The 25,775-nt window shown below is 43.5% G+C and overlaps 2 protein-coding genes across 2 annotated transcripts; one reads left to right on the top strand and one right to left on the bottom strand.

Annotated features, from left to right (window-relative positions):
• The first annotated feature begins 1,257 nt into the window (after positions 1-1,257).
• On the top strand, positions 1,258-8,088 carry UBE2A (ubiquitin conjugating enzyme E2 A). The gene is made up of 6 exons (XM_056859324.1): positions 1,258-1,369; positions 1,641-1,721; positions 4,799-4,824; positions 5,714-5,803; positions 6,612-6,700; positions 7,447-8,088. The coding sequence occupies exons 1-6, from the start codon at positions 1,326-1,328 to the stop codon at positions 7,573-7,575; spliced, it is 459 nt and encodes a 152-aa protein (XP_056715302.1). The 5' UTR covers positions 1,258-1,325; the 3' UTR covers positions 7,576-8,088.
• A 3,160-nt stretch (positions 8,089-11,248) lies between these two features.
• Positions 11,249-25,182, bottom strand: NKRF (NFKB repressing factor). The gene is made up of 3 exons (XM_056859702.1): positions 24,914-25,182; positions 16,163-16,299; positions 11,249-13,217 (listed from the first exon to the last, which is right to left on the bottom strand). Exons 1-3 carry the CDS (start codon positions 25,180-25,182, stop codon positions 11,257-11,259), a joined length of 2,367 nt encoding a protein of 788 aa, XP_056715680.1. The 3' UTR covers positions 11,249-11,256.
• Positions 25,183-25,775: the final 593 nt, after the last annotated feature.

Raw genomic sequence — 25,775 nt, 5'->3', positions numbered from 1 at the left:
TACCAGAAAGACAAATAAATGGGTTCTAGATCAAATCAAGTCAGAACTGTCCCCAGAAGCTAAAATGACTAAACTGAGGCTATCTTTGGTCACGTTACCAAAAGACAAAGGCACTGGAAAAGTAGAAGGCAGCAGGAGATGGATTGTCTCCATCAAAAAGTCAGGGCCGCCAGTTTGCAAAACATGAGCAAGGGTGTTAGCAATAGGACGTTTTGGAGGTCATTAATTCAAAGAACTGCCATAAATCGGAAGCAACTTGAGGGCACTTAACACATATACACACACTCTTTAGGATCTCCCTCCTCCTGCCTTTTGTTTGTAGCTTTTGGCATAAATGTACGTGCCTAACGGATGGATGCCCATTTTCTACATCCGGTGAAATGAGAACCAACTCGGGAACGCTTTGCTGGAATAAATTACACTGGGCTCCCGTAATCCTATACACAGTTACTCCACTCTACACGCATTTATTTCAGTCCGTTGAGACGGGATGACTTTGCAAGCCTCACTAAACGTTCCGGGTTTCCCTTCCCCGTCTATATCCACAGGAGCTGTCTGCAAAGAAGAGTTAGAAAAGAGCAAGAGTCCAGTAGCACCTTAAAGACTATCAAAAATATATATATTTTGTGATAGTCTTTAAGGTGCTACTGGACTCTTGCTCTTTTCTACTACTGCAGACAGACTAACACGGCTACCCACTGGGAATTATCTGCAAAGAAGTGTTGTAATGCCAAAGTAGGCCCGGCCCAGAGGCGGAGCCGTCCATCATTTGCGAAAGGCCAAGAAGAAACCTCGCCGGCCGCCGTCATCGTTTATACACAGGGATGGATTCTGTTCCCTCCCTCTCGTTTCTCCCGCCATTGGTACCGTCCAGAACTCGCCGCTTTGCCTCCCCCCCCCCTCTGCGCTTCCTTTAATGCGCCCCGTTCTTAAGGGCGGAGTCTTTTCGGTTGAGGCAAAGTACCGGCCCCTTTTCGCAGGCCCCGCCTCCCTCCCCCTGCAGTTTATATAGTGGTACAGCCCCAGCTGGTTCAGCTGTCTCTGCGGCCGCCTCGGTCCGTGCTCCCCCTCTCCCACTTTACGCTGGTGGTACAGTCCGGTATCGCCCAACAGTCGCGACCACTGCCGTAGTTAAGGCGCCGGGTGGTTTCTCGTTCTCCCCCCTCTTAGTGAAGCGCAGTGGTAGCGCCCGCTATCGCACGGTAGCCGCCACCTCACTCGGAACCAGCCGCTGCCGTCTCGTCTGTCCGGTCGCCTCTCTCTACTCGTCCTGTCCCGCCTCCCCTGATTCGGTGTATGAGTGATTTATAACCGCTAATCCCGTCATGTCCACGCCGGCCCGGAGGCGCCTCATGCGGGACTTCAAAAGGTAAAGCTGAAGGAACCGGGGGGGGGGGGGGAAGGAGAGGTGAGGCGATCCAACATGGCGGCGACAGAGGGAGCGCTACGCCACTGGCGTAGCGTCAGAGCCATGCTCGTAAGGCTTGGGGTTGCGCCACTTGCGTATAGTAGGGGTGGAAGCCAAAGCGGAGGGGGGGGTTTACGTCGTTTGCGCCCATTCGGTGGAAAGCGAGACTCTTTTGGTCCTGTTTCCACCTACTCTTTCTCCTGTGTGTCTCCCCCCCCCCAAACAACAACAGACTACAGGAGGATCCCCCAGCTGGAGTAAGCGGAGCCCCTTCCGAGAACAACATCATGGTTTGGAACGCGGTCATCTTTGGGTGAGTCCGGTTTTCGCCCTGCCAAGTTGCTCCTCCTTTTGATCTTCTTTTCTCCCCTCAAAGAATGTTGTTTTGATGCATTTGTGTAGCGCGTTCAAGTATTTTAAGAGCTTCGGGCTACAAAGGGCACAGCACAACAGCCCTGCAAGGTAGATGTAGTTGTATTACAATATAAGGGGGGGGGGAGATCACGATGGGTAGCCCTGTTTGTCTGTCTGTAGAAGTAGGAAAGAGCAAGAGTCTAGTAGCACCTTAACGTATACCAAAATTTCTGGCAGGGTGTGAACTTTCGTGAGCCACAGTCTCTTCTTCAGAAGTCTTTTTTTTAGTCTTTAAGGTGCTACTGGACTCTTGCTTTTTTCTGCTAATATAAGGGCGTAGGGAGATAGAAACAAGATTCAAACTGGAGGCTGATCTACTTTCTCCTACCTCTTCTCTCCCGTTCCCCCTCCCTAATATTATTTCTAATAGACGTTTGCGTTCTTTTAATCCCTTATATTATTGCTAATAGACGTTTGTGTTCTTTCAACTGTGCATTGTTGTACAGTTACAGGCATTGTTGTAATGTTTGTAGTGACTCTGTGAGATAGTATTATTTCCATATTTCAGATGTGGAAGGGGGAGAGAGTGGCTGGTCTTAGCCCAGCTAGTAAGCTTGAGGGGAGGTTTGGACTGGGGGCTTCCAAATTTACAGCTAGGCCCATTATTCTATAGCAGCTGTCCAGATCTGCTCTCTTGAACCTTTGCAGCTGTAATTTGAAATGTTAGACCTGCTCTTTCTTATTCTACATTCTTTCGCCTGCTGCCTGTCATCTTTGCTATTTCTGTCTCGTTATCGCCTTCTGATACTTTGATTTGACAAAAAGAAATTAAACAAATACAAAATGAACTTATGTTTCCACATTAGAGAGAGATGCAGCTGCGTTGATCCATTGAATACTTCTGGATCAATAAAATTGTTTTGGTTGTTCCATTGAACATATGAAGTTACCCCGTATAGTGGGTAACATTCATCTGCCTAGGTTAGCATTTTCTTCTCTGACTGGCAGTGGCTTTCCAGGGTCTAAGGCAGAGAGAGACCTTGCTCATATCTTTTACCTGAGAGCTTGTAACTGGAGAAGCTAGATACTGAACTGTGGACAGTGTTTACCTGTACAGTGCACACCACTTGCTTTACCACTGAGCCATAAGCTACTACTCTAGTAAAGGCTTCTTTCATTACCCAGATTATCTGTGTTCACCAATTATAATTATTAACATATCTCATTATCAAAACTGCTTCCTGTTATTCTAGCAAGAAGGTCAGGGCAGTCCATGTAGGGTTGTCCCATTTTTATCTGCACAACAGCCAAAGCAGGTTGAACCTCAGTATCGCTCATCCACTCCTGCATACTCAGAAATACCTGGGTTTCCTCTAACAGTCCCTTGAGGCTGCATACTGTAAGGGGAAAAGTGATTGTTTTTCAGGAAGCTTGTCTGTCATTGCTAATGATGTCATTGAAGAACCCCTGAGAAATTTCATAAAGGGCAGTTTGAAAGCCACTGATGTCTGTTTCTCATTTTTATCCTGCCCTTGCTCTGAGGAGTGGCATACATGATTCTCCCTTCCTCTGTTTTACCCTCTCAACATCCCTGTCAAATAGCTCAGGCTGAGAGTGAGGGTAATTGGGCCAAAGTCACTAACTGAGCTTCAAGGATAAGTGGCGATTTGAACCTGGAACTTGCCCATCCTGATCCAGCCCTGATTATTGCATAACACTGGCTCAGTTCATCACACTGATTTCCAAATTGGTAGAGCAATTTTCTTCCCCCATGTAATCTTTATTGGCAACCTTTTTTAGATTTTCAGCATTTTCCTCATATTTTGTTTTAATGCCCCCCAAATGTCTCTGTGTTGCCTAAGGAAGTCGCGTTTAGAACTGGTGACTGTCTCCTTGTGCTGAAATGTGCTCCCAAGTGAGGTCTGCCAAGCTAGTTCTTTACTGATCTCTAGGAAAGTAGTTCTTCAGGAACTGAAGTGCCAGGGAGGTGGCTCTTCAGGCACATTTTTCCTACTGAAGGTTCTGTTTATTGTTTTATCTATAAATACTTTCAGGTAGTTTTGGGGGATTAACTTTTTATTATGTTTATTATTTTATTATGTTCTGTGTAAGCAGCTTTGAGAATTTACGCTAAGATACGAATTACAAGTTATTCTCTCACTGAGCCTCAGTGATGCCATGCTCTCTACAGACTTTCCTCCCCATTTTCTGCTCTGCTTAATAGGTTAGAAAAACACTTGTCTATTTTTCAGGCTTATGAGGATATTACTTTGTTTACCCATTGTGGGAATTAAGCTAGTATGCACATACCTGCATTGGCACAGTCTTCCTATTACCTTTGCCTGTGTTTTTTTGTCCGCTGTCTTAATTTACTGTAAATGCCCTGGTTGTAGGAACCTGTCTTACTGTTTATGTTATCCCCTTAAAATGCCATTTATACTGACATTCGTGAGAAATCTTTAGGTCTGAGTATCTGGTGAAATTGCTCAGCAGAGTGTGTTGTTTAGTGGTATTCAGAGGAGAAACAAATATCCCTGTCTTGATTTGGAGAACTTATCTGGTCACCTATGGTAAATGCAGTCACTGTCTGATCAGCGCTGTTGTATTGTTGTCTCTTTAAAGACTGTAAGTACTACTTGCTTTGAGAAGGAAATACTAGCAAGCCATATGTGCTAAGAAAGCTCCACTGTGCTCTTTAACAAGAGACACTGGCATGGTGATTGTGTGTATAGGTCTGTCCTGTTTTTGGTCCTGGATTGGCACCTGGGCCCAGGGTGTGGGAGGAAGACTAGCAGTGGCAGGAGGGTAGAAGCGGGTGACTGACTCTTGAGTAGTTCTTTTCAAGAGTGAACTGCCCCATATATAGAAGTGGTGAACCTGATCAAGATTGTTTCTTCTTCATCCTTGCTCATTCTTAGCTCTGTTTCTGTGCTGGGGATGGAGACAATAAACAGCGTGTCTTCTTGTAAATGCTAAGTGCCAGTTCAGCAATATATAACAACAAGTGAGATGCTGACATGATCTCTCCTCTTTCAGGCCTGAGGGAACCCCTTTTGAAGATGGTAAGTGTTCAAAAATACCATTCTCTGGTTACCATAAAGTGGAACAAAAAGTTGGTATGATCCATTCCACATCAAAATGTCATAATCTCATTTTTATTATTTACTATGCATTGCCCATAATGCATAGAAATGTGCTACCAGATGCTATGCATTTTTACTCAGAAGTCAGCCACACTATGGAACTTGCTCCTAGGCTAGTACATGTAGAAGTGCAGCTTTGCAATATTTTCTGGAATCAAATTTATTTAGCAGGTTTGTTATTTGTACACTACATCTGAGTGCTTGCACATGGAAGCAAGGATTTAGGCTGCAGCCCTCACCTGCATTAACAGGGTGCTGTTGACTTTTATGAGGCAAATATGGCTACAGGAGGAAGTTGTTTTACCCTTTGGGAACCAACCCTTCCCCTTGGCTTCAGTGTAAATCGCTTCCTCTGAGGGATGTGTGTAGAATATCCACTCCTCCCCCCACCCATGAAAAGTTGCAGGTTCATTTCTGGAAAAGATTAGAATAATGGGTATTGGGAGAAGCTTGAATGGCTGAAATACGAGCTTGCAAATTAATGTACTACATAAATAATAATCACTGCTTGTTCATATCACATTGGTATACAAAATTGTTCGGCCAGCTGTTCAGGAGCAGTGTATCCCTTATTATCTAATACTAGGGCAAAACGGAATGGTTCTTCCACTTGGTTCCTGGTCTGTGACATTCCCAGTGTGCCTGTTTCTCTGCTGTGGAAGACAGACATTGACTGTCATCTAAAGGGAATTCTTGATAGGTTTGGGGCTTCTGCATTTAGGGGCATCATCAACAGGGCACAGGGAAAGCTTACTTGTAAAGCACAGTCTCTCTGAAAAGATACTTAGAACTTTTATCTCAATTGCAGGAACTTTCAAGCTTACAATAGAGTTTACAGAAGAATATCCAAACAAGCCACCTACTGTTAGATTTGTGTCTAAAATGTTTCATCCAAATGGTACGTGCCCAACTGAAATGCAATGATGTGTAAATAGCTATAATAATTATGATAGAAGGAAATAGACCAGATATACTGATAAGGTTTTTATGGCCATATTTCCCTTAAAGTTGTGTCCTTAAAAATCTCATTCCACTTAGTTGCTGAATTCCTCATGTATTAAATACTACACTGCAGGGACTCCTCTGTTCTCTGAGATGGAGAGATCCTTAATATTGAGAGAATTCTCTTGATTCAATTAAGTCTAACTAATTGTATACCAACTCAGTTTTGGGATACCTATAATCATTGCCCTTAAGGTTGATCTCCTTTTGACATTTCAGCTGTACAACTTGTTATGGAACCTTACAGTATAATACTAGATTTTGTGTGTGTGATCACAAACGAAACAGAACAAATTAGCACTCTGGCTCTCTTACTGTTGCTAGTATTTTCATAAGCTAGCTGTTGAAGGCTTTATTTTGGATAGTATTCCTGTGTTGGGTTTAAAGTAAACTTTAGTTACTGGCATAGATCTTTCAAAAGAAATGGGTTTATGCTGCTTAATCCTTGCTTGGGATACAGTGATATGACTACCTTCATCATTATTGAGGACACAAAGAAGCAAGTGAATGTACAAATCTTGCAGGGCCTTTTCTATAACTTATGGTGGCGATCAGATGATTGCCCCAGCTCTCAGACACATGCTGCATGTGTGATATTAGATGCTTATACATCCCATGTTGGCAGTGAGCTGTAAATGGCAACCTGGCAGTAAAAAAAATTAGTGATTGCATCTTGTTATGAAACCCATTATTTCCTTTTGTAGTCTATGCAGATGGTAGTATATGTCTGGATATTCTTCAGAATCGTTGGAGTCCCACCTATGATGTGTCGTCCATCTTAACATCCATACAGGTAACATTAGCAGTACTAATAATAACTTGGCAGTACAGTTTGGGCTCTGTTTATGTTCCCACCATGACTATAGAAACTGTATTGTATGAGAACAGATTTGAGTCAAGTAGCACTCTGAAGACCAACAAAATGTTCCAGAGTACAAGCTTTCATGAGTCAAGGCTCACTTTGGCAGATATGTGGTGTTGTCAAGTATCTGATGAAGTGAGCTTTGATTCAGTGAACACTCTGTATGGAAAGCTTTGTTTGTCTTTAAGTGCTACTGGACTCAAATTTTGTAGTGTTATTACAAACTGATATGGCTGTCCACCCTTACTGTATGATTGCCTGCCTGCCATGAGCCGAGTGGCAGTTCCTAACCATTTTTAAAAAGTATAAGCTGTTCGGCAGAAAAGACTTGTGGCCTGATAGATCATTCTTCCTTTAATGTCCTTGGCATCATCTTGCAAAGGAGGTGCTCATTACACACATTTGCTGTAAAACAGTCATTACTGTGAAAAAGTCCAACCCAAATGTAAGGCAGAATTGTGTTTCAGTTAGTCTGTATCTTGTGTGTGTGGCATGATGATTACATGACCACATGCAGCGTAGCTACTAGTGTTGAGAGTACAGGGTATGGAGGTCTAAGATGTGAGACATTTACATATACAGCTTCAACTGCTGTTGAGTGTTTCTCGTGTTTCCCATACCAGCCTGCATGGAAAACCCATTAATGAAGCCTGATTAATCTTTTCTTTTTAAAACAGTCTTTACTGGATGAGCCTAATCCAAACAGTCCAGCAAACAGCCAGGCAGCTCAACTATACCAAGAGAATAAGCGGGAATATGAAAAACGGGTTTCTGCAATAGTAGAACAGAGTTGGCGTGATTGTTGACCCTGGATGATGCAAATGAACACTCTGATGAGGAAAATATATGTATGAAGTGTCTGAGTCATCCTCCTCCTCCTCCTAGCATCACTGCATTTACTTTGAAAGCAAAATAGCTGTTGTGCTGTTGCCACCTACCCTCGCTGAAGCTTCTTTCTCCTCGGACATCAGAAAGCACCCCTCCCCTCCCCCTTGAGGTCAAATGTACTGTACTTGGGTTACTTGTAAAAGAATTGCTGAGGCTGAATTCCATCTCCAGTCTTAGGGCAGTATTGTGCATTTCTGTAGTGTACACTAAGCTTTTAATTGTAATTGTGTTATACACAGTGATGCTTATGTGTAGCTTGATTTAAAAAAAAGGGATGTTTATATACAATATACATTTTTAACTATGACTCAAGTGCTGATCTGTCCAGGCTGGTCATTTAACTGCTGGTATCATCTTCACTGCATCTGTAAGTACTATGTGAAGAACTAACTTTCCTGCTGTTTCTTTACTGGATTTTTTTTCCTGTTAAGCAATGTTATAAAGCATTTGCAATTGCAAAATCAGATTCCATTTCAATCAGACAGTGGGAGGGGGGTTGCTCTCTGTATGGGTCATGTGCAAAGTGATCTATTCAAGGTTAAGTACAATGTATCCTTTCTGTAGGGTTCATAAGGATATTGCTAATTGGCTTCTAGACCTTGAGTATGGCTATATTGAGGAGTGAATTACTAGATTTGAAAATAATTTGGCTACAAGTAATACTGTAGGGGAAAACAGTATTTCAAAAAATGGCTTTTCTTTACGATTTTAATCCTTATATGTGTTAACTGGATAACTAGCCCCTACCACTTTGCTTTCTGTGGAAAATAGTAGGAAGTTCACAAGTGCTACTTGCTGCATGCTTTCTTCTCTTTCTCCCCCCCCCCGCCAGTTTTACAAAACTGTTCAGTCTTTGAAAAAGCATTTTTGTAAAGCTAAGTTTGTACATTTGGATACCTTAAGCAGCAGTGTGGGAGGAGACTGATCAGTGTGTTTGTCTGCTCTTCCAATGTCTTCTGTGTATACATTGATCTGTTGAGTACAACTTTGCACAAGTAACCCATGTAAGAAACTGTACATTTTTCAATTACTTGTAAATAAATGTGTAACCTTAAGTGCTTACCGTTGAAAGAGGCGAGACGTGTAACTGTAATCATGAACAAAGATTTGAATAAGCCTGATGTTAATCAAGATCTCTCTTTGCCCCTGTGGAGCTGACTATGAGCATTTAGTTTTTCCCTAGCAATACCAAATTCACTGCACACTTTACTGGTATTTAAGAGAAAGCATGTTACCATGCAAAATAAGAGTATTCTCTACCTTCAGCCCCTATCTAGAAGGGATGAGTTGTTGGTAGCAAGCAACTCCTAAGCAAAAATTATGCAGGAATGTGTTGATCAGCTTGGAAGAAAAAGGAATAAGGTGTCTTAACCAGTCTCTGTAGACTTAATACTGCTTTGGAGGTTTCAGGTAGTAATCCACTTCATGCCATTGCTGCCTTAAGGATGCATCATTTCAAACATTCCAGCCTCTTCTAAAGCTAGCAAATACTTTTTCCTATTTTAAACCGCTACAAGTTTGTACTTCTCTATTGATCTTATGGAAGAAGCTGGTTGACTTAGTTCTCACAACCAATGAAAGCAGTTATGAACTGCACTATAAACGCCACCCATTTAAGTAGCTCTCCTATACATCTAAATTTGGGATTATGGCTCCATACTATTGTAGTAGTACTTTTTCTTCATACTGTACTATAATATGCCACCTGAAGTAACCAGATAAGCTTTCTCACACTAATTAACTGGGCAATTATATATCCTTTGCCACACATACTTATAAGATGCAGTCAATAGATACCACTGTTGAAGAGGTGTTTCCTCCTTCTCTCAAATACAGCAGGTGCCATTTTATTCTTCAGACTGTCTTTATGCATAATGAATTATGCCAATTTATCATTAATGTTTGATTTCTTTAATCAAGTGATAGTCCTGCTGTTTGCTATAATCTCAGTGGTTGAGCATGCAGAAGCTCCCAAATTCAATTTCCAGTTCAGTGATATCAGGCGGCATGTGGTAGAAGCTGCTTTTTTCTGGTTGACAGGCAGTTAACCAGACTAGACCATTTTGAGCTACAGGGATTAATAATCTGCCATGATATGAAACCACTTCATAGGGTCCTGGTTACAAAAATAATGGATTGTTACTAATAGGGCAAAGTAAGCAAAGGATGAAGTGGAAACACTAAAACAAGAGTGTGTGTATAATTCCTTGCATTCCAAACAAGGAAATTTTTCCTTAGATTCCTATGCTTGCAAGAAACAGCGCTCAAAGGTCTAGATTTGAACAAGAAAAAAAGGAAATTTCTACACATCAAAACTGAGAAATCAGAATACTCCACACTCAAACCACACATGTAGCAAGAGAGAACCTTTTACTTGTTACTCTCCCCATGAGATATACAAGCACATGTACACAAAGGAAACATAAGAAAACAAGTCATTGGAGGCTACGTAGAGAAACGAGCAAACACCCTGCTCATTCCAAGAGTGACTAAAAAAATATGGGTTGATTTTAATACTTCACAGTAATCCAACAGAGTATGTGAAGAAATCTTCTCAAGTTGAATCTTACCATCAAGATGATATAAGTGCATTCATTTATTTTAGAAAGCAAGAGACCTGATGGTAAACAAAAAGCCAGAGTTGTGCATGTTCTGTACTATGTACACACAAGACTACTTCATGCCAAAAGTGTCACAATGAAGCACGCTTGCCTGTGTTTGATTATTTTGTTCCCCCCTCCCGTCTTTCACAGGACACTGCTCATAATCTTTAAAACCAATGTTTATAGCCATGAGAGCTAGAAACTTCGGGTCTGAGGCAGTCACATTTAAGGCCTGTCGATTTCAGTGGGAGTTTATGGACGTCTCTCACTAAAATCAACAGGATGTCATTTACAGTCTTCACCACACAGCAGTGCTTAACTTTGGCTGGCTTTTGCAGTTGGATTTTAAAAGAGAAAAGCTGAAGTTCCCCGGCTTACTAATTCTGTGTTTTCTGCCAGTTTCACGACTTGGATGGTGCAAGTGCAGAGAACAGTGTTGGGTAAACAGGGTCAACCAACACTTAATACTTTAACAATGTTGCCTTTTGAATACATTAAAAAACATTTTTACCCCTTGAAAGAACAAAATTTTAAAGTACAAAACATGCCCTTCTTTGCATGTCCAGAAATAAAATTCTATTTATTAATACCAACTTTACATATACTTTTTCTTCATACTGCCATCTCTTTTCATTTTTTTAAAAAACTTTATTTTTAAAAAGGTAAAATAAAAAGACAAGGAAATTATCCTTTTCCCTAAGAATGGTGTGAAATTTCCCTCTGGCTTGATGTGTTGCTGCTATTATTACAAAACAGTAAAATATGAGGGGGACAAGTCGTTTAACACGTCATACGACAGTTAATTGCACTAATGTTATCCAGACTGCGCTAAGTATCTTCAGACAGACTTGAAGTTCTAACCTTTTTCTAATTAAGTTTTAGAAATTAAACGAACAAATAAAAACAAAAATCCAGCCCAAACCATATGCAGTCTTTCAGTTTGATGGGGAATTCTATGTATGGACATCCCCCAAAGAAATAAGTGGTATTCAGATATTATTTATCCTGGGGCATGATGAGTTCATAATGGCCAACTTGACCATCTTGCTTTAGTTGATCTAACAAGTCTTCTTTGCGCCTTTTCCGGCTAACCACCAAATATCTATCACGGCCCTGGCCATGGGATTTACTCTTAAGCCCATATTTTTGGGCAATCTGATGTATCTGTTTGCGTTCATCATTGGTCAGTTCTGTGGAGAAAGTCAGGTCAATCTTACTGTCTGAAAAGGCATAATTCTGGATGATCTGCTCAATGTCTTTCTTGGCAATTTTTGACCCCCTTTCAACATCTAGCCCAAGTCCTTCTCTTTTGAACTGTTCCTTCACAGCAATTGGCTCCCGAATCCCTTCCCCACTTTTGCCCAAGCCACCACCCGTCCAGCCCATTTTTCTTAAAATCTGATTCCCAATGTTGTCTTCCTTGATCTGCTGTTTCAAAGCTTCTTCTGCGGAGCGACCACAGATCTCGTTCCTTGAAATGACATCCTCAATGGTACCTTTTTTCAGGTTGTTTACAACAGTTGGCTGTGTTTTTTTGAGCACTTTCACTGCTTCCTCTGCTGCTACGTGCTTTACAGTCTTCTTAACCCCGACTGCTTCGGCGATTAATTCATTCTCGAGCATCACCTTGCATTTCCACCGCATTCCTGTCATCCTTTCAAAGACATACTCCACAGTCATCTTGTTGAACTGTGCTGTGTCATTCAGTGTACACACAGGATTCATAGAGTTCTCATAAACGACGAGATCCTTCAGATCTTTTTTCTTCCCAGGACCCTGTCCAGCGTTGCCTACTTTCTGAACCTGGACTGTCTTGGTGGCTCCAGCATTAGACTGAGTCTTCTGAAGAATTTTTAGGGCTTCGTCCGCAGCAGCATGCTTACTGGTCTTCTTGGTGCCATACCCTTCCGCTAAAAAGTGGTCTTGCAAGTAGACTTTGCAGCGCCACAGGCGGTTGGGCATCAAGAAGTATTTGTATTCAATGGTCATTTTGTTAAAGGAGGCTGAATTGTTCAGTATCCCAATCGCATCACTGGCATTTTCCGTAAGGACAAAGTTAGTCCAGTGTTTCGTTGAACTGGGCCCCTGCTGTGGATCAGAGTTTGGCTGCCCAGGCGCGCATTCTGTCATGGCAGCAATAAAGTCATCCAACTGTTTGAGAGCTGGTGGAAATTCTGGACTTGTGCCACTCTCACACAGCACCAAATCCTCACGGGTCGTGCCCTTGAACTTCCGCTGAGCCACTTTGACCTCCACAGGCTTCTGCAGCAGCATCACTGCTAGTTCTGTAGCTCGGTCCCTGGAACCATTTTTGCTTCCAGCATACCCTGTGGTCAAATACACATTCTGGCATCTCACCTCACACGCAAAACCTTCTTTCAGAAGCTTCTTGTTCTTGGGGAGGTCACCAGGAGAAATTTCTTTCAAGGGGGAATAAATATACTCAGGATTGGTCTTGCAAGCCTGTATGGATCGCGTCAAAAGGTAAGTGTAGTTAATTTTATCAGGCCCGTTGGAATTCGCAAGGTTTTTACGCACGGCCGCTACCAGTTTGTTAATAAAACACTGCTTGGCTGTTACAGCCGACGTGGGGAACGTTTCAGAGGTGGATTGGAGAATGGCAGGAGAGGTTGAAACGGCTGCACCAGCATTTGTGGAAGTGTCTTTGCTGTTGGAAACTGTGCTGGCTCCTGCTTGGTTAGTTTGACTACTTGTGTAGCCTAAACCCACTGAACCGGAAAACTGGAGGTCCCCATCCTGTGTACTGAAGCTGCTGAAGACCTGATCTGCGTAGTTTTGTATCTGCTGAGTTGTGATATTCTCAGTGACATCCTGTGTTTGGTTTTCGGAAGGCTGTTCCTTTCCTTCATCTTTTGTATTGCTGGCTACAAAATGTATGGGCTCAAAACGAGGTCTGACACGGAATTTGGGAGGCTGTTTTCTTGGAGGTTCGGAACCTATGGAATGTAAGTTCATAACATTAAGAGAAAACTTGCATTTGTTACAGCTGCAAGGAGTAGAAACTCAGGGAAGGGTGGAATTGAAAGGCAGAGATTCAGGATGATGCATGCCATGCTTGTGTGGTGAAACTTAGAGCCTGGCTTGTACAGAAAGCATGTTAAACTATGCCTTTGCCTCTTATCTCTGTCTTTAATGTCTATGCTTGTGCTGTGTTCACATGACAGTGAGATTAAGGCTGTTACCGCACTAGGTATTCCCAGCGATGTATTAAGAGTTTGGAAATGTTATAAAAAATACTGTTCGCACTTTCTATGTATTCCCACTGATGTATTAAGAGTTTGAAACTGTTATAAAAAATACTGTGCGCACTTTGTTTGGCCCCTTTAGCTGTGAAGACGTCTTCCAACCATTTTTTAACCGTGGCATCCAAAAGCCTTTTAAAGCTATGTTTTTTTATAACATTTCCAAAGTCTTGATACATTGCTGGGAATACCTAGTGCGGTAACAGCCTAAGACTCCTGCCTCTGCCGCTCCCTCCCCCAATGCTGACGTATCAGTCTTGGAGGTAAAGTATTACTTGTAAGGGATAACAAAGCTTCACCCTTTATTTGTTAAGAGCATAAAAACATAAGAAAAGCCATGCTGGATCAGACCAAAGCCCATCAAGTCCACCCACAGTGGCCAACCAGGTGCTTCTAGGAAGCCCACAAATAAGACGACTGTAGCAGCATCCTGCCTGTGTTCCACAGTGCCTAATATAACGGGCATGCTCCTCTGATACTGTAGAGAATAGGTATGCATCATGACTAGTATCCATTTTTACTAGTAGCCATGAATAGCCCTCTCCTCCATGAACATGTCCACTCCCCTCTTAAAGCCTTCCAAGTTGGCAGCCATCACCACATCCCGGGGCAGGGAGTTCCACAATTTATGCTCTGTGTGAAGAAATACTTTCTGTTATCTGTTTTGAATCTCTCACCCTCCAATTTCAGCAGATGACCTCGCGTTCTGGTATTATGAGAGCTATATTCAACTCAAATGCAAGTCAGATTGCTATGCTTGTTTTGACAACACAGTGGTAGAAAACTGAACATACTCTGCATTGCAGCTGGTCAATGAACAGCATTTAAAAGATTTAATCCCTGCTGGATAAACCGATGCCCTTAAATTTTGAAAGTGGACACAACCTTGGTAAATTACAAGCACAGTGTCAGTTATTTGGATATCAGAAAGTGTGTAGCTTATGCCCTGCCCCCAGCCTCCACTGTGGCAGCTGATGTTCCTGTTCGGGCAATGAACCAGAGGAAACTGGTTGGAGCCATCAGCGCCCAACCATCTCTGCTGCAGATGCCTTTGGCTAGCTGAGACTGTAATCCATGGAGGCTTGTGGTGAGGGCTGGATCGCTGCCTCCTGCCCAACAGAAATGACCTTCCCTTTCATTGGAGTCCTCCCTAGCTGGCTCTACTTAATCACCACAGCCCTGACTGAGAGGGTTTGTTGACCGCTTCAACTCTCCAGAGAGCCAGCGTGGTGTAGTGGTTAAGAGTGGTGGACTCTGATCTGGAGAACCAGGTTTGATTCCCCCCTCCTCCACATGAGTGGTGAAGGCTTATCAGGTGAACCGTGTTGGTTTCCCCGCTCCTTCACACAAAGCCAGCTGGGTGACCTTGGGCAAGTTACAGTTCTGTTAGAGCTCTCTCAGCCCCACCTACCTCGCAGGGTGTCTGTTATGGGGAGGGGAAGGTGATTGTAAGCTGGTTTGAGTCTCCCTTAAGTGGTAGATAAAGTCGGCATACAAAAACCAACTCCTCTTCTTCTTCCTCCTGAGCCCTAGCTTCCCCACTTCCTGCTAGCTGTGGTGGGGTTGCAGCTGTCTATCCTGCCTCTATGTGTTCGAATTAAGGGGAGCCACTGTTCACATGGCACAGCCTTATAAATTGGTGGCTGTCTGGGGGAAGGGTGCCCCTGTGACAGGTCCCTAGATTATAACCTGTTGGCCACAAGTGGGGGAGAGAAGAGGGTTGCAGATGGCCTAATACCCTGGGAGCAAGCTGAGCCCACCTCAGGGGCTCACCTCAGTTGCTTGGGTGGAGAACTGGCCCTGCGTGCTGAGAAAAATGGTCTGTGTGTCACTATACATATTGTGTGAACTCCCATTTTTATCCTTAAAGGGACTACTGAAGAGGGCCAAACAGAGCCAGAGATGTAGAAGAAGAAGAGTTGGTTTTTATATGCCAATTTTCTCTACCTTTTTTTAAGGAGAATCAAACCGGCTTTCAATCTCCTTCCCTTCCTCTCCTCACAACAGACACCTTGGGAGGTTGGTGGGGCTGAGAGAGCTCGAAGAGAACTGTGACTAGCCCAAGGTCACCCAGTTGGCTTCATGTGTAGGAATGGGGGAACCAAGCCAGTTCACCAGATTAGAGTCCGCTGCTTATGTGGAGGAATGGGGGATCAAACCCAGTTCTCCAGATCAGAGCCCACCGCTCCTAACCACTACACCACACTGGCTCTCTGTAGCTGGGTCAGTGCAGCTGTGTGGTACAAAGTAGCACCGGTCTGGCTACATATGCAGCTCTAGAGAAAAACAGAAAGCAAGCATTTCTTGGGTGAGGACTGCAGCTTTCTTGCCCTGAAAAGATCACATGGGAAATGCTTGATGTGGAGGGGCATCCTGACCCCTGGCTTGCCTTAGCAGGAAGCTGAGCACAAGGACTGATTCTCTGCCTCTGTTTTTTTTGGACCTGCCAATTGTTTGCCTTGGCAGATCTTGAGGAGCACAGTCTTCTGCAAGAGAATCAGTGGCAGGAGGGAAGAAAGTGTGGATAGCTTTCCACCCCCATCCATTGTAGCTGCAAGCCAGTTATTTCCAGTCTTTCCATACAATAATGGTCATTACAGAACTACCTCTGCTTGCAACAGGAAGACTGATATACTCACTGCGAGGAGCGCCATCGAAGGGTGAGTGTGGCCTTTTAGTCGCCTTAGCACCGGGCACCAACTCGAACGATGGCATTTCGCCAATGTCAATCCCTTCAGCCATCTGGAGGACTTTCTCCATAACTTGAGAGCCATACCTGGATTTAAAACAGAAGATACTTCATCCCATCCTACCTTAGTAAGGCTTTATAGCTGGCTGTATACACTAATACATACAAAGGCACCTTAAAACATCAAACCATTAAAGGGACAGCAGTTTTGGAGCTCCTGTCTACATTTCTGAGGGGTGTGGATTTGAGTCACAGGTGATTTCATGTAAATAGCAGGTGGCACCTGGTTTAGATGGCTGGGCTCCAAAGACCTGCTTCGGCTTTTCATGCAAATAATTCAGTTAACATACTGCTTTGTCCCCTCCTTCAAATACCTGCCCTCTTCCCCACACATGCTGAATCACAAACTGCTGTTAAAACACTGATTTTCAAAAGAGGCCTGGCAGGTCCCTTGCACAGTATTACATTTGGGGTTCGTTGGATCCTAGGAAGCAAGGTGATTTTTGAGTTTGGTAAATTGAAACCTGCATAATATCATTTAATGAAAACCTGTACCCATCCATATCCTGTGCAGAACAGAACAGGCTGACTTGGGTTCAGATCCTCAGCCACATTCCAGTGGGGTAGCTGTGTTAGCCTACTATTGTAACAAGAGATTCCCTCCTGCATCTTATAAGAGGATCTGCACTAAATAATGTTAAAGGCTTTGCCTGTGCAAAGCTGTGTAGCAGCAGAGTTCTCCAAGACTTATCAATTAAAGGTGATTTACAACCTTTAACTCTGATAATACAAAAGAGTAGGGGGTAGAGTTCGGTTCTCTGAACTGTTAACCAGCAAACCAGACAGAACGCCTGTACAAACTTTTGTATTGAGAAAAGATTCTTTTTATTGAAAAGACAAAAAAAATACAGGCATGAAAAAGTTAACTCTACAATTACTGTGAAGATAAATGCTAAAATTATCAAAGTTCCTAGTATTGCTTAATCATATTATATCAAGTAATAGTTTTTAAAAGCAACTCAGGTTTCAGCTTTTGTCTCACTGCTTTTAGGGATTATCAAAAAGCCCAAGTTATCTTATCTATTCTTCTGAAACCTGCAGCCAGAGAAATCTGATTTGCTTGTCACAGGAGTACTTATTTATAGAAAAATATCAGTCTTATGTTTCTGTAAATCTGATATAATCATATGATCATATCTAGAATATGAGATAATCAACATTGTGCAAATAAGCCAATCAGCCTGTGAATATGGGTTACATCTGATATAGCAAGATCAGAAGGTAAATCTCAACTTTTAACCACTATTAAAAAGCAATTAATCTAACTTTTGGGTAACTGTTTCAACTAACTGCCCAAGGTGAAATTACTCTAAGCCAGGGAAGGGGAACTTTTTTCCTGCACATTTATAACATCATTCGGGGGCCATACCAGATGTAGATCTCCCGGGGGGGGGGAACGCTGGGGTTGCCAGGTTTCCAGCCACCACCTGGAGGTTGGCAACCCTAGGAGAGGCTATGCAGAGGAGGGAAGGAAGGAAAGAGAAAGAGGTTCCCCCACACACACACGCCTTCCCGGCTTCCCCCCCTCCACATACACCAAATGATGTTGCGGGCCTTAAATGGCCCATGGGCTGGAGGTTCCCCACCCCTGCTCTAAGCAACAGGGTTCACTGACAGTTGAGAAGTGTGTGAACTCTTGGTTAACTTGCAAATTCAGCAAGAAAAGAGTAGTGCTATCACAGCTACTGTTACACTATGACCAAAATAAAAGAATACTCTTGTGCCATCATAAAGACAAGCAGATTTATTACAGTGTATCAGGGCCTTCAGACCACTTCAGACACAGACTTATTTTATACAAAGAAAGAAACAACTGAAAAATTAGTTTTAAAAGCCTAAAGTTGGATTCAGACTAAATTTTCCATTAACTGAAGATGTATAATTTTTACCCATTCTCCCTTCCTGCTGCAAATCCCCAATTGCCCCCCTGCCATTCCAGAGGGTCCTCTGTCCCCCAGGAGAAGCATTTTGGGGAGACCCATGGTTGCAGTGAGAGAACAGGAATAGGGAAAGTTCTGTTCCACTGGCATAAGGGCCTTGTGTTGGTGGAAAATTTAGTCCAGATCCAACCCCTAGTTTGGGCCACTTCTACACAAAACTCAAAACAGTAAGGACAGAGACCATCCAGAACTACTCTGTAACACGTGATGACAGCCTCCTCAATTATGTAAAACAATTTAATACCTACAGAGACCAAGAAAATTATGAGACCTGATGAGTCAACTGCTAAACCTACTGATGAATTCTAATCCAGCTATTATCCCCCCCACAGGGTCTCCCTTAACCGAAAAATGTTCAGTCAGCAACAGTGTCCTGACAGATGCTTGGTGAGTGGGCTGGAACAAATCACTCTGTGACCTACCTCACAGGGTTGCCGTGAGGATGAAAATGGATTAACTCCACATATGCCGCCCTTAGATACTTGGAGGAAAGCAAGGGTATAATACTGGATAATCCATTCATAATAAAAAGATCTAGGGAGGTAGGCAACTGTGGATTTCTTTTGGCACAACAGCATCGAAGCCTGAAAAGCTCTAGATTAGGGGCATCTGAACTTTTCAGTCCAAGGGCTAAAAAGAAGAGGCTGTGGCTCAGTGGTAGAGCATCTGCTTGACATGCAGAAGGTTCAGGTTCAATCCCCGGCATCTCCAATTAAAGGGACTTGGCAAGTAGGTGATGTGAAAGACCTCTGTCTGAGACCCTGGAGAGCCGCTGCCAGTCTGAATAGACAATACTGACTTTGATGGACCAAGGGTCTGATTCAGTAGAAGGCAGCTTCACGTGGCCATACTGAGGAATGTGTGTTGGGCTGGGGTCTGCCCCATCTTTCCTCTGCTGCTGGCCTGACATAAACAAGCTCTCTAGCAGCAAGGAGGGTGGGTGCCAGCCATTCAGGCTCCCTGCTGCAAGAGCCTGCTGGGATCTGGGAAATGGAAATGAGGCTCCACACAAAAAGAAGGTGAACCCTGCAGCTCAGGGGGTGCTGGTGAGGCACCCCAGGGGGGAGTGGGGAACGGAGCTAGGAGAAGTGTCTGAGTCCAGGGGTTCCCTGAGCCGCAGCATGGACACCTGTGCTCTATGCAGACTGTTCTCATGCCTGTTGGTTCAGTTTATCCCCAGCCACTTTAAAGTGTTTAGTTTAATTCTGTCGTTCTAGTAGAGACGCTGTTCGGCAGCCAGGAACGGCTAGTTGTCCCTCGCACAAGAATCCTGCAGGAGTACCACCCAAGAAATGGGAAGCATCCAAGGCTGGCACAGCAATCCATTCACATTCAGTCTACATATTGACTGATTCACTGCACTGATATCCTGCCTTTCTTCTATCATGGCACTCAAGGAGGCTTTCACGAGATTCCCAGGAGATCTCCCATCCAGGCGCTGATGAACTCTGAGTTTGCCAAGCTCCAGCAAAGTTGTTGCATCCTTTGTTTTCCAACCATGCCATACCCTGGGTCCCCTTTTTTCATTATGAAAATGGTCCCAGGGTTCTGCAGTGTGAGCCACCTAAGAGGCAAAACTTTTAAGGGAAAAATCTTTTATTACAGGTGACATCCTTCTCCAGTAATCTTTAACAGGGACTCAGGGGGCAGTAAAACAGTGAGCAAGCAATAAGTTAATATAGGTATATACAAATGCCTAGATATTGCTAAGGAAGATGTTCATGTCACATCTATCAAGTCACACATACACTAACCCAAATCACGGTTACTCCATCATGAAATGACAACTGAAAATAGGGCTATCAATCATTTTTTTAAAATCACAGATTAATCATTGCTTTAGCTGATTCAATTTAGATATACTTGCATATTATTAAAACTTTAATATAGGTGCCTTTTTGAGACTGATGGAAGTGAGACAGAACTTGCAGTTTAATGATGAAAAGCTACTACTGGTTGTTGGATTATTTATTGTTCCTTTGTATTATTTTACTCACACCAAAATGACCTTTAAAAGCCCTAAACAACTGAATGTTTAACTGGAAGCCTTAACAATTACTTTCAGCTCTTTCCAGTTAATCCTTTAAAATGCTTTAGTTGATTGATCTACCAAGGAAAGCTTGCAGCCCTGTTGAAAAGTCATCCCTTTGCTGTTAGCATCTGTTGTCAGCACCAGCAACACCACCTGACAAGTGAAGTCCACTGACTATACGCAACACAGCAACAGAAGTTCAGTAGTGTTCTCCACAAAACACAACCACGTCTCTGTTTCACAAACTACCACCTGAGGCCGAAAACATGATGTGGCCAAGGCCAGGGGATAAAACCCTCAGAAAGGTATTTGTTATGCAGAGTGTCCCTTCCTAGACAGAGGGGATTTTGCAAAATCAGTCTTTGCCCTTGGACACTCTATGACTGATTACTGCAACACTTGGTGCTGCCCTGCTTGTGTGCTTCTATGGCCCAATTCAAGGTGCTGCTATTGACTTTAAAGACCCCTCACAGCCTGGGCCTCACATACTATAGGGGCTGTCTCTTCTTATGTCAGCTCACGTGCTAATTGTGTTTCTCAATCCAGCCCCCCAAATGTGTTCCGTCTTTATGCAAGTGAAGGTCTTTCCCAGCAGTACATGGGGCCTTCACGACACTTGTCCCAAGGCTTTTGAGATGAGCTGCCTCAAGAAATTAGTGCTTATTTTTAACAGGGGTATAAAGACACAGGCTTGGATTCTAAGTAGTATGAACAGTCATGCTAGAGTAAGGCACTATCTCCACCTCCCCCATCCCACTGTAGAAGAGTTGGTTTTTATATGCCGACTTTCTCTACCACTTAAGGGAGACTCAAACCGGCTTACAATCGCCTTCCCTTCCTCACAACAGACACCTTGTGAGGTAGGTGGGGCTGAGAGAGCTGTAACAGAGCTGTGACTAGCCCAAGGTCACTCAGCTGGCTTTGTGTGTAGGAGCGGGGAAACAAACCCAGTTCACCAGATTAGCCTCCGCTGCTCATGTGGAGGAGTGGGGAATCGAACCCGGTTCTCCAGATCAGAGCCCAATGCTCCAAACCGCCGCTCTTAACCACTACCCCATGCTGGCTCCCAGCCTCCTGTCCCTCCCAAGTTGTGCTCCTAAAGGTCAGTAGACCTCCAAGGACTAATATGGGGAAATGGGGGGATCTATGGCAGAAGCCAGCAATTAATGGAAGTTGTCCTCCCCTCCTCCACCAACAGAAATGCCATTCCATTGGTGGAACTGCTGCAATACCTAGGTGAATAACAATTTATAATCCAACCCACATCGCTTTAGTCTAGCTTCTGGGTTGGCTGGCCGAGTGTCCCGATTTTATTGCAGGGCACTCCAATTTATTCTTGCTGTGCCGTTTTTACTGCTGATTTTATCTTTCGGTGCTTTATACTGCTACTGTTGTGAGCAATTCTGAGCCGCAGAAAGGGAGCACAGAAATTAGCACAATAAATAAGTACAATGAAAAGGGCTCCTTCAGCAACAGCATGAAAGGCTCTGTCAGGAGCTGACCTCTCACGTATGCCGGGCAAACGGGAATCGGAAGAGGAATGCTGGAAAACCTCTATGGCTGCTGACACGGATGGGAAAGAGAATTAAGGAGCCCTCTGCTGTCTTGATTAAACTCAAATTAGGAGTCTGATAAAGGCTCTTGCTCCTCAAGGGTCTTGCATGGTCTCTGTTCACAAGGAAGCTGCTACAGGTGAACCACCTGGTGGACCTTCTTCAATCCTTACCAGAGAAGTAAAATTTCCAGAAATTTTGAAGAAAAAGCCTGTTTTCTTCCTGGTGTGTGTATGGGGGAGGGAACTGAGGGGAAAACTCCCTTCCTTATCAAACCTACACTTCTTTTACTGATGTAATAACATAACATGCTTAACTTACAACTTAGGTAACATATAAATGGTACTATTTGGCATATTTATGGAGTTTAGCAGTATAAACATCTTTACTTTCCTTAAGAAAAACTGCAATTATACTCAAAACTGCTGAATCCTATGATACTACCGCACATATATCTTAATTGTTTCTGTCTGAGAGGTAGGAAAAAATAAAAGTTGAAGGTAGAAGACTTATTCTGGAATAAACAAAAGAGAGGTTATTTGGACAGAAGTACTGTCATAAAATCACAATAAGTAGGACTACCTGCGCAATTGGATATTAAGTATAAAACATTATAATACTGAAAGCATTAACACATTATAGCATATTAATTGAGAGCCAGTATAGTTTAGTGATTAAGGTGTCAGACAAGGATCTGGGAAACCCAGGTTTGAATCCCCACAAAAGCCATGGAAGCTTGCTGGGTGATCTTGGGACAGTCATACACTCTCAGCCCTGACCCTGGCTAATATTTGGATGGGAGACCTCCAAGGAATTCCAGGGTCGTGATGTGGAGGTAAACAATGGCAAACTACCTCCAAATGTTTCTTGCCTTGAAAACCCTACAGGGTCGCCATAAGTCAGATGTGACTTGACAGCAGATAGATGCAAAATTATTTACATTCAAACAAAAAATCTTAAATGTTGTTTATGTTTACAGTATACACAGAATTATCATTATCTAATGCTCTAGATTGCCTTACGTAAAAATCTTCCTACTACACATCTGGAATAAAATAAACTTGTCTTTCGTTTCACTCATTCCAAAAGGGAAAAAAAACATAGGCATTTTTTTAGCATCCCCCTATTAGAAATATGGTGGGAATCTGAACTTTTCTCATACTATCCATTTTGAGCAAAAAAAAAGTCATTATAAGAATAATTTCACTCATCTAAAGGAGAAAATATTCCATAGCAGTTTTCTTTTCAGAGCTCCCGCCAAATTTCCCAGTGGTTCAAACGTTGAAAAAATCTGAAATGTTTTCCTGCTGTCCATTTATGTATGAATGGTAAAGAAAACTGAGTCAATACAAACCAGCCCCGGAAAACGCAGGTGCATGCATTTTATACAATAGTAATAAGGAACAAATACATCATACTATACTTGATCTTAGCCAAAAGGCCAAGAATTGATACCACAGAAATACTCTGCTGTTCTCCAGCCTTATCACATGGAGATGATCCACGGCAAGGTTATCAGGCCAGCAACTCAGTTTCCATAACAGTAATCAGTAGTACACATTTCTCCTGTACTAGGTACTCAATGATCAATCAATCATCTTCACTTTTTCAATTATTATTTAATTGTTCAGGCAAAAGCATTTGTCCATCGTGACTGACGGACTTGTGCATTTTTGAAGCCTATTTAAATACTCATGCATGGATGTAATTGTATTGTTTTGTATGGTTCCCATAACAAAACAACATATGAAACATAACCCTTAGATCAAGTCTTAAACACATGTCGAGAGGTGGGCAAAGTTGGATCTCTCTTGCTGAGTATCTGAAGATGTGAGCTGTGACTCCCGAAAGCTCATAACCTGCCAGAAATTTTGTTTGTCTTGAAAGTGCTACTAGACTCTTATTCGTTTCTACTGCTACAGACAGGCTAACACGGCTACCCATCGCGATCTATCTCTTTTTTAAGTTATATGCAATCCAAGCACATGCTTTAATTATCTGTAATTTTGGCTGCACTTTTCATGGTATGAAGTGCCTTGCAAACAACCTGGTCAGCACAGCAAATTCCAGAGGGGGTTGTGACAAAAATAAATGGGAGTGTTTGTGACACCTTAAAGTCTAACAGATTCTTGTTCTAGCATAATTTTTTGTGAACTAGAGTCCACTCCATCAGATGCAAGGCTGTATGGTTTGTGAACCACAAAATCACATACAGCCCACCTACAGTGTTTGGCCTAACCCACTTCACTAGGTTATTGTGCACATAAAATTGGGGTGGGTGGGAAAGAACCATAGCCCGAGTTCCTTGGAGAAAAAGTGAAATACAAATATGACTGACAGAAACAAAGGAAAGACCTGGCTGCAGCTACTCTGAGGAAAGGAAAATAAATTCTGCACATGCTCAGAACTGTGCAGAATATAATCTTTTCCATCCTGCTCAGTTCTTTTTTTTGTAATTTTTTTATTTTTATAATATAAAACAAAACAAATGCAATAACAAAAAAATAAAAAGAAAATACAAAAGAGTATCAGTTATAATTATACAAAGTTATAAAGTTCAACAAAGCAAAAATACCCACCCACCTTAAAAAGTGACCCATCACCTGACTTCCGCAGAAGTGTCTAAACAGTTTTGAAAGTTGTTAATAATAATAATAATAAAAAAGTAAATAAACTAGTTTCTATAACTCCCTAACTAAAATAGTAAATAGTGTTACTACTCTGAAGATGCCTGCCACAGCTGCTGGCGAAACGTCAGGAAAGAACATTCCAAGACCACGGTCACACCGCCCGGATAACCTACAAGAACCAATGAACTCTGACCATGAAAGCCTTCGACAATATTTTAAAATAGTAAAATCCATTTTTGCCCGGTTATCCCAATACGTGATGGCCTTTGCCCAAGTTTTTTTTTAATTCTCCCATGTCTTTTCCATGTAGGGATTCTGTTAATTTGGCCATCCTCATATACATCTCTCCAGCCACGAATGGAAGGTCTATTCACTCGCCATCCTGCTCAGTTGTGACGCGTCCCCACCCCGATGGCACCCACGCACCACCCAAGATCTTGTGCGTCTGAACGGTTCTCCATTGTGTCGCGCGGCATCTCCTCTCACCTGCACCCCATGAAGAGGTGGTTGCTCCAGACCTGGGAGAACGACAGCAGCCTCTCCACGCTGGCCCCCGGGTAGCCGGGCAGGTTGCGAAGCACGAACTGCTTGCGCAGCGCCCAGTGCCGCTCGCTCTCCTGGTACTGCCGCCACTGGTCCAGGTCGGGCTCCGCCGCGGCAGCCCCAGCAGCCTCCCCCGGCGGCTCCAGCGGGGAAGGCGGCGGCGGCGGGGACAAGAAATCGCCGCCGGGCACCGGCCACCCTCCGCCGGCCATGGGCTCGGCCGGCCTTGCTGGAGGGGGCCCAACCGGAGCCGGTGTGCCGAGCAGCGGGAGGCGGCCAGGATCCGGATCTAGCGAGAGGAGAGCAGGGGAGGTCTCTCCCACCGCACACGGGTGCCGCCGCCCCCCCTTTTCACACGTGCGACGAAACCCCCGTGTCCCCCGCCGGCGCGCCCCCGCCGCTCCAATGTAACCTTTTTTCTCTCACTCCTGACGCTCAGCTCACGTGGGTGGGAAAGGCGTCATAAACGCGCGAGATTTCCTCTGAGGCGAACGAGGAAGGGGACGCGCGGCCAACAGCGGCGCAGCGCCACCTCGCGAGGAGGACCGCACGTGCAGGCGCTCTCGGCTGAGAAAGGAAAAAGCCCTTGGTGAACAGCCTTCCCCCCCCCCGAGAGTCTACCTACCCGTGCAGCAGGAGGAAGTGGTGACGCCCTGAAAAGAGTAATGGGGTGGACTGTACCACTTACGGTATACGGGGTGTCACATTTTTTTAAAATAAATTGTTATTAATTTTTATAAAGTGAGAAAAATATATAAAAACATCACAAATTATAAATCACGTAAACAAATAACTCAAAAACAAA

Source organism: Euleptes europaea, chromosome 13, assembly GCF_029931775.1.
Source record: "Euleptes europaea isolate rEulEur1 chromosome 13, rEulEur1.hap1, whole genome shotgun sequence".
NCBI classification, from domain to species: Eukaryota; Metazoa; Chordata; class Lepidosauria; order Squamata; family Sphaerodactylidae; genus Euleptes; species Euleptes europaea.
Note: the sequence above shows the minus strand (reverse complement) of the source record. Positions and strands in the feature narration are given on the sequence as shown.